This window comes from Pseudomyrmex gracilis, unplaced genomic scaffold, assembly GCF_002006095.1.
Source record: "Pseudomyrmex gracilis isolate BER0280 unplaced genomic scaffold, ASM200609v1 scaffold_187, whole genome shotgun sequence".
In the NCBI taxonomy this organism is placed as follows: domain Eukaryota; kingdom Metazoa; phylum Arthropoda; class Insecta; order Hymenoptera; family Formicidae; genus Pseudomyrmex; species Pseudomyrmex gracilis.
The window spans coordinates 300,866-310,461 of NW_018020771.1; the positions used below are offsets into that span (position 1 = coordinate 300,866).

Below are 9,596 nucleotides of genomic sequence, written 5' to 3' on the forward strand. Positions count from 1 at the left end.
GCGAACAATCATTTATTCCGCGAGGCTGAAGCAGCCGTATCACGCTATTGTGTTACGTATGAATACAAATTACATGTGTACGCTATGCGCGATTACTCGTGGGTTGGACCGGGTCAGCTTCAAACTATCAATTGATTACGTTGCGCACTAATTCATAGTTTACACAATTTTGTTATACTATAGTGCGCTTGTCCGCACTTCCATAGATGTTCTTTCAACGTCTATATTTTTAAAAAATGTATTTATGAAAGAATTATCTTGTGGAATTTCCCGAACAGCTATTCCGAGTACTTATTTTGTCATTTAAAAATTTTACTGTCATCAGTTTTAATTGTACGATGTAAAAAATACATGACGTTACAACTTGAGATATATATTTTTTTTAACACAGCTGTATTTAAATATTTAATAAGTCAAAATTGTTTCTTACATTAAATACGCACAAGAAATCTCATGTTATAAATTCAAAACTAAATAGCACGATATTCTTTATTACAATGTTGAGTAAAATATGTGATATTGTTAAAAATGTGTTTTTATTATTACATCGTGTTGGAATTAAAAAAAAAAAAAAAAGAAACATTTGGCATACAATTTTTACATCAAAATAATTCTTCCCAACAATTTTATGTCTAAACTCCATGGTATAAAAAAATACCAATTTATTTTTAACACTGAGCTATTGCGCGGAATTCGTTTTTCGAATAAACAACTTAAGTTTCGAGTCACCTTTTGAATAGATGATGAATACGAAACAAATTGAGAGAACTTGTGTGTCAAAAATCAATAGCAATCTATAAAATTGGAATAAAATATACATGCGTTCTCGTATATACAATATGAGAAACATATTTAGCAAAACATCATCATTTGGTATAGGACTTGAGAAGGATCGGTGCGTGTGCGAAATTAGCGTGTTAATGAATTGCGTTCGATCAACCTAACACATAAAGAAAACGTTACCGAGTTACGAGAGTTATACATCTGAAAACGTCGCGTTATGAATCACGTTGATAAACTTGTCGGAATAAATTATCAAGTATAAATATCTACGAACTCTATTCGACAAGTTTATAATAATGTACTTGTCGGTATTACCGTCCAACTTGTACCAGTAAAAGTGTCCGACAGTAGTCCTATACGAATGATAAGACTTAGGCGTAGTTGACCAATACATAAACCGAGTTTAGCTTGCGCCGTCGTTTGCTAAATTGTAAAATCAAAGCTCTCGGAGAGCACAGATTAGGGACACTCGTAATTCATTACTCTCGTCATCATTTTTTATTCGTATATTTCATCAATCCTGCTCGTAGTTGGGTATACTTGGTACACTACCATCTGGGACTCCCAAGAATCCCGTATTGTGCGCATGAGTACAAAGGCAGGAAACGCAGTCGCTTGCAGTCTGCTCGGGATCTTGTATGGTGAGGTTTCGTGTTACGTCTTACTGCAACTCTGACCGTGCGAAATCAGCTATAGCTTCTCAAACTCTCAGGTAAGCGACTCCAAGCAATAAACTGCGGACATCTCGTCGGTACGCAATTAAATCGTATATCGTACGACGCAATTTGTGTTGTACACAGCGATATAGGAATCCCAAGTGCGCGGCATAGCCTACGTTGCAGTGGGCATGTTGGGTTATGTATTACGCAAAGCGACTAACTGTATTTCGACAAAACGATCATATTACGCGAGAAACTCTGACAAATTTTATACAGGAACATATAAATAGCGAGTGCAAAATAAAATATGCATAAAACGCACGTAAAAATCCCTTAAAAAAGTTTTGGGTTATCTCTAAACATGGAATCGCCCGAATTGCTCAAGGCCTGCATCTCGTAGCCAATCTCGTGATACTACGCAGTAACGGAGCATTAATTGCAAAGGCCCATTACCCATAATATCCCATTACATTTTTTTTCTAAAGAAAGTTTACATACATATATTTATTCACAAATGTCTTAGTTAACAAAGATATGTAATTATGGTAGCTTAAAGTTTCAGAGTGTACTAGTTCCAACCATATTGAATCATGAAGTCAGAAGCGAGAAATTAGGTGTAGTAAAGTTTTGTTTGTGCAATTTGTTATAAATAAAATAAATTATTTTTTTAATGCGTTATATCGCTAGTTGCAGAGAGAGATTAATAAAATCTGCTAAAAACTCTATTAATTTGTGTTAATAAGTACACAATCCATTCTACTTGCCATGTATTTTCCCGAAAATAAATCTTACGGAAATTACTTTGTGAACTTTCCGAACAAAGTTTTGAGTTTTTATTTATACATATATTTAACATATATAATTAACAATTTCACACGTAGATCATATATAAGCTAATTAAAGTTTATTATCCTATTATAATAAGTCCTATTTTATACAAAATCTGAGACACTGTGAATTATTTCTTTTACTTATTGATTATTTAATTGTGTTCTTTTCGTAAGAAAAGTCTCCTTCCGATTGATGTTCAGAAACAACCTCACATGAATATTGTTTAACTAACAGAATAATTTTACGGTATATACACTGATCATATGCCTTTAACGAACAATAACGATTTTATCTAAGTACAATAACAGTTTTATTCAATAGTTCGTAATAAAAATCTAGAGAAAGAAAAAGACGAAGAAAAATCTCATTATATTTATATTTGATCTAAATAATTTATTCAAAACGTCTAGAAGATAAATATGAAAATGAATATGTTGTAAATATGTATTACATATGGTAAAGTTGTAGTATATGATATAATTAAGAAAAAATGTTCTTATATATTTTATTGATTTCGATGGTTCTTCGCAATCTTACTCTGTTAACTTACACTGTAGCAATATTAATAAAGATTACAAGTTGCGTAAAAAATCTGTTAATATTCTGTAGGATATTAAAAGGATAAGACACATTTGCCTACAGAATTATAATTTGATCATCTGAGTTTTGCAAACCAATTACGTTGTTTTGGGATTACGTGAAGGTATTTGTTTATAGGGTTGTAGGTGTTTATTTATAGCGTTTTTACATTTCATTCCTATTATATTTTTTTCATCATTAAAACTTGGATATTGATTTAAAATATTTTATATAATATTCAAATTATCTGTGATGTATGTAAACAAAAAGTAGATCCTAAGTAAACAATTGCTATCGGTACCCATTGAGCCAGTACAAGATCCAGCACTGATATCAGTTCAACAGAAATCACACATGGATCGAGTTGCTGTGCTCAGCCTAAATACGTCCCTCCTATTCCGTGGAGTGAGAGTAGATGCGTATGTAAGAAAGAGATGACTATACAGAATCTTAACGTACTAAAAAAGGAAGGACTATATGTCGTGGGAAAGGAACAAGTATAGCTTAGCATAGGCACACTGAAGTACGCAAAGTATAAGGATCACTCAGATGTTCAGTACTCTATGTAGCATGATCCTGAACAACAATGTGTTGCGTTAACTATTACCTTATTTATTTAAAATTACAAATTTCAAAAACGTTTTTTAACAGAGATCGCATTCTCCTTCAGAATGAACGATAACACCACGACTGCTTATGAGGATGAGAATGATAGTGATAACACACCATCACTGTTATCTGATCTAGCCAATATAGAAGTCGAGTGCAAAATAGAACCATCCGACCACGAATTAACCGAAGATTCACCAGCATACGTAAGTTCAGGCAACTATTAAGATCTCATATAGCTTACCAGCTTTTCGACTGTTCGTCAACAAGTCCAAAGAAAATTGATTTGTTCTTGTTCCGTTGCACTTGAGCAAAACCTGCCCTCGCTTATTCCATCACAATTCCAGTGCAACCTGCTACAGTCTCAATGCAGCAAAAAAGCACAAATCATATTACTACTACTTTTGCTGAAATCAGTGAATTCTATAACGTATTGAAAGGATCACATTGATTCCGCCCAATGAATTTAGAATTTCGAGAGGTTGACAGCAAGCGATTTAGTGGGTTTTTTTTTTCTGGTTTTTTCCATGTATACATCTACTTTATTGTCGATTCGGTCGATTTATCAGTAATGCACATTTCAATATGTATTATAGCGTTTATTAATCAAAATTGGCAGCCATATTTTACCACGCTTTTTATTTATTGTATTGTTTGACTATATTAATACCTAAATAAATATGTGTATTTTGCAATAATATTATTGTTATGCAATAAAACGTAATTACATTATCTTTTTTTAAATAAGCACACAATTGTTTGTGTGTGAGAAGTTATTGTTAAATATTTGTTAACAAATCATAGATTGGATTTTTATGCATCACGTTATCTATAACTAGTTATTTTGTTTAATGTTTTTAAATTTTTTGTATGTACTTCATTTTACATCAAACTGTTAAAAAAAAAAGATAAATATGTCTGTAAGTATGTACTATGTCTTTGTTACAGGATGAAGTCTTATTTCACATTCCAGTGTTCGCTCCTAAAATTAAAAATCCAATAATTTTATTAGAAAAATGTGATAATATTTGGAAAACATTACAATTAATAAAAACTGTACAACCCGAGCAAACAACATCAAATGAAGATTACAGTAAAGAAGAAGAGAAAGAAGAAGAACATAATAAAGAAAAAGAAATAAAAAAAGAGATAGAGGAGGAAGAAGGGTTGGAAAGGGAAGAGGGAGAAGAGGCAGAAGAGGCAGAAGAGGGAGAAGAAGAGGAAGAAGAGGAAGAGGAGGAGAAAAAAGAACATTTAAATGAAACTTTACAGCCTGTTTCTTATGCCAATAGACGATTTGCAAAGAGAGAGAGAAATAAAAATACTGCACTACCTTTCAAATTTTCTGTTCAAAGTACAAGAAAAGTATATCCTTGTCTTACATGTGGCAAACAATATATGGAGAGACGATCGCTAAGAAAACATGTATGGAAAATACATGAAATTTTTCTTCCGCTAATACGTAAGCGTGGCAAAACTTCTGCAAATTCATCTCCTGCAAATTCAATCTCTCCAAAATTACCTGACAAAAAGGATCTCGTCAGTTTAGATGTTTTGCCTAAGAAAAGAAACAGTTCTGAAAGTCATCACATTGACGAAAATCTACATAGACCGATTACTGCTACAAAAGCAAAAGTCACTAAACCATCTGCAGTAGATACGTACATTAAATGCATATTGTGTAAACGGAGTGTAAGTAGTTTAAAAAAGCACTTGATGAGTTATCATAAAATTGGAGCTAATTCAAGTTTGATGAAGCAGTTAGAATCGTCAGTAGTAGAGAAGAAAGTAACACCAAATAAGAAAACATCACTAAGCAATATATTGTCTGGCAAATTTCCTCAAACATCATCTACGCAAAATACACAAGATAGCTTTCGCATAATGGACAATGAAGACACTGAGGAAACAATCCCGGTTACCAAAAAACGAAGACGTACGTTATCCCAGGAAAATAAAAAATCCAAGATCGATGAATGTCCTGCGCGTAATATAAATAAGCGCAGTAGAACACAATCTGTAAATGTTACTTCGTACAAATGTCAGATTTGCTTTGGAATATACGCTTCTCAACATAGTTTATACAAACATAAACGCATTCACAAAATCCGCGGGGAGACTAAAGAAAATTTTCATAGATTTAAATGTAGATATCTTAATTCACCGCTAAACAAGAGATATCATTTACTCCAGTCTTCCGCGAAATCAACTGTCATCACAGGAAATAATAGCGGTAGCATAAAAAAAAGTGTACAATCTAGTAATTCCAAAGAGAATCAATTATTCCTGGAAAAAACATTCAATTCAAAACCCAATGTGGTTAATATTAAGTCAGGTAGAAATACTAAAGACAGTAAAACTATTTGTTCATGTGGAAGATCTTTTCGTAATCCTCACACTTTGTTCATCCATAAAGAACAATGTAATTTTGATGCTCAAGAAAATAAAAGAACACAGAGTAGAAAACGTAGTTATGATGATAAAGACTTTGGAAATGGTATTAATATAACAATCAAAAAGCGAAATGACTCCTATGAAATAGTTGGTAAGGATATTGATGACAAATCCGATAAGTCTATCCAAATAGAAAATTCTTTCTCGGTTGCACCGTCCAAGTCATCTGATCATACTACCAAAGACAATACATCCACTAAATCAGAAGTGGATATAATTCAACCATCTGAATACAGTAAGGATCATAGCATTATGAAGTTAGAAATTGTAGATGAAGATTTGGTCGTAGATATTGAAGACGATGTTGCAGTTAATACTGATAAAACTGACACAATAAAACAGGTAACTGCTCCAGAATGTGATGAAGGATATTTATTACAACAAGATCAAACAAATGATGAAAAAAATACAAACACTACAGTTTCTGACAAGATGTTAAAGGAAATACATGATGACGTTTCTGAAGTTTTTGCAGAACGCCAAGTAAAGAATACATTAGAGGATAAAAAAGTATTGAAAGATAATGTTCAAGAAAATAGTCAGACTAAAGAACAGAAAAATAATCCGGTTAAAAACCAAGAAATACACCAGGAGAATAAGATGGAGTTACGATCTTACAAACGATCACGAAGTGCCAATTTTGAGAATTTTGATGATACATTTACCAGAAGATATGATAGAGAATTTGAGAGACCGCAACTTTATATGACGAAAATGGGTTCTTTGAAGTGTGGATATTGTAATGAACAATTCGGCAATACTAATTCATACGATAACCATCAGTGTGTTGTTAAAGAAGGGAAACCTTTTGATAGTTTTTCCTTATACTTGCCATGCTTCTATTGTAGCGAAGTGTTGAACACTTATCAAGAATATGACCAACATATGAGAATTAAACATTTAGATGACATGTATAATTGTTACCAGTGCCCTGAGCGATTCAGACACGACAAAGCACGATTAAATCATTTACAAAATTATCATGACGATATGTCTTGTCGAATTTGCAACAAGAGGATGAACACCTCGACCAAAATCCTACATGAAGGTTATCATTTTGGCTTTGGATATCCTTGCCACAAATGTAAGAAAGCTTATACCACTAAAAAGAATCTTTCCTATCACAAATCTACAATACATCCAGCTGGAGGTGATAGTCTGATAACTTGTAGCATATGTTTGAAATCTATAAAACTGAAAACCTTTCGGGGACACATGGCTACGCATAAACATAACGACTGTCATTTCTGTGGCAAAATGTTTGCTAATAGGACAGGAATAGAATATCATACAATGATATATCACGGTACACACTCTAAACTAAAGTGTAACATTTGTGGCACACGTTTTACCAATAAAAACCAGCTTGACAAACACGAAAAAATAGGAGCCTGTAGAAACAATGGCAAAAAAATAAAATCGAGAGATGCATATTATACTAATGCCAGAAATTATTAAACTTAGTGTCTTGAGAAAGAAGGAGAGAGAGAGAGAGAGAAGTAATGTACAGTATATATAAAGCTTGCGGTCTCTCTTTATTTTTTGCAATTATATTGAATGATGATGTCAGAAGTGAGAAATTATCCAATATGTCGAATATGCGACAAGAATAGATTAAAAAAATACAGTAAACATACTATAAAAAATTCCCTATCATTCCGCACTAGTGAATAAATTATATATATAACTCAATCTTATTAATGTTAGATATTTTCTATAAAAATAAATTTTATGATGATCGATTATGTTCCTAGTGGGTTTCGAGAAATAATTTCTAGAGAGTTTCTGAGAGTTGTTAACTTTTTGACATTATAATTCAATATGGCTGCATCGAGTATTTATAGTAAGATACGTATTAGAATTTAGAATTTTAAAAAAGTTTAAAAAATAATACTAAAATCTAAGATAAGTGTCTTCTTTTTGAGATCATGTCAGCGCTTTCTCTTATGCAAAGAACTTACATAAAAGCTGGACAATTTACAGAAAGAGAACGATAAAAAAGTTATAAAAGAGAATAAAGAGGTCTTCACACAAAAACAAAGGTCAAAAGAGTTTGGTCTAACGATGGGAGACTTGTACAGAAAATTTTAGTTGCTTTTGCTAAATAAATTAAAATAATTAAATATTTATAGGTTAAATTTTTGAGTTATGATTTCATAATGTATTTTTCTTTTGTGTTTAATGAATCTAGATCACAAAAATTCGAAAGATGTAAAGACATCTAAGAAATGGCTAAAATAATTTAGACATCTTTGAAACATCTGTTATCTTTTGGAGTTTTGTTCTGTCTGGGAAGATTATTCAGTGAACTCTGTATATTAGAATGGAATGTTTGCTCCAATAAGAACTAATGTAAAAAAAACCGGCAGAGAGACAAAAGAGTGAGATAAAAGCAAGACATTTTTGTTATTTTATGTAACAAAAGAAACATGAAAAATGGTTAGCTACTCACACAAGCTCCTAGAAGGAGAAATATGTAAACAATTTCTTTTTCATACTGTGGTTGTTTTTTAAGCATTGAAGTGAGCATTCCAGAATAGTATATAAAAATTCACTGGCATATATATTGATGTATGTCTTCTAAAGTCTTTCTTCTCTTATCTTTTTATGCATTCCACGTTATTCTTAATTTACTGATGTGTATATATATATATATTACTTTTTTAAAACTAGGTAATAAGAGTGTAATCAAGTTGAAAGAAAAATTATATAACCAGTAATATTTTTATCAAATTTTTAATGCGTAAATATTGTTACGTCTGTACGATCACTACTACACATTTAAAAAAAAACGTTACAGTATAATAATTAGTAATAATACTTAAACGAAGAAAATCGACATGTCGTAAATGACGTTCTGTCTTTTAAGTATCATTAGATTTATGACCAAGGGTCTATTATTTAAATATAATTTTCTACAGTTTGTTAAATAAAGTTTCTTTTTATCTTTTATATATATTTTGTCGTGTGTTATGTATTGCAATCCTTGATAAATTCGCGTCCATTTGACTGTTTTTAATCTAATATATATTCTGTAATAAAATAAATGTTTTTTAAAATAGATCGTATGGTGTTTATACTGGCCATTTCTAAATTTTGATTCCGTAACCATGGATTGCCAAATATACGAACTTTTTTCATCATCCTCATAATACTCTCTCGTAATAGAGATTACCAGCGTCTCTGTCCACTAAGTGGCAGAAAACAGCTGTAATACATAATGAAAAAAGAAATTGATTATATTTCATTGTATGTACTACCATAGAAAAGCCTGAGAGCGACCAGGTCCATAAGAGAATGTGTAATCACTTTTCCGTCTCGTAAACTAGCGCATGTCCACGAGTGGTACACATTGGAACTACGCAGCCAGTCCACGAGCGACATGTCGGTACGCTATGTCCACAGCGTGCGGTTCTATTCTGTGCTATGTGCACGAGTTTAAATGATCACTTTCTTTAAGTGTGTGAGCATATTCGAGAGCGTGAATTTGATTTTTTTTGAAATTTAAAATGACCGATCTCATGATGAGAAGATGAGAAAGGAAAACAGAAAAGGATAAGAAAAACCATTGCAACTTTTCGTACAACATAAATGTGATATACAAGAAAAGATGTGATAGTCAAGAAAAGAATCTTATTTTAGCGAGCAACATCAGAATTCGTGGAGTGTAGTCAAATATCA

At 32.0% G+C, this 9,596-nt stretch overlaps 1 protein-coding gene across 1 annotated transcript; it reads left to right on the top strand.

The window, feature by feature from the left end:
• Positions 1-670: 670 nt before the first annotated feature.
• LOC109858088 (zinc finger and SCAN domain-containing protein 26-like) lies at positions 671-7,221 on the top strand (the record flags this gene model as incomplete). The annotated part of the gene is made up of 4 exons (XM_020434989.1): positions 671-1,495; positions 3,523-3,667; positions 4,410-4,661; positions 5,655-7,221. Coding segments are annotated over exons 1-4 (2,038 nt in total), but the record flags the coding sequence as incomplete, so codon positions are not given.
• Between the last annotated feature and the right edge of the window lie 2,375 nt (positions 7,222-9,596).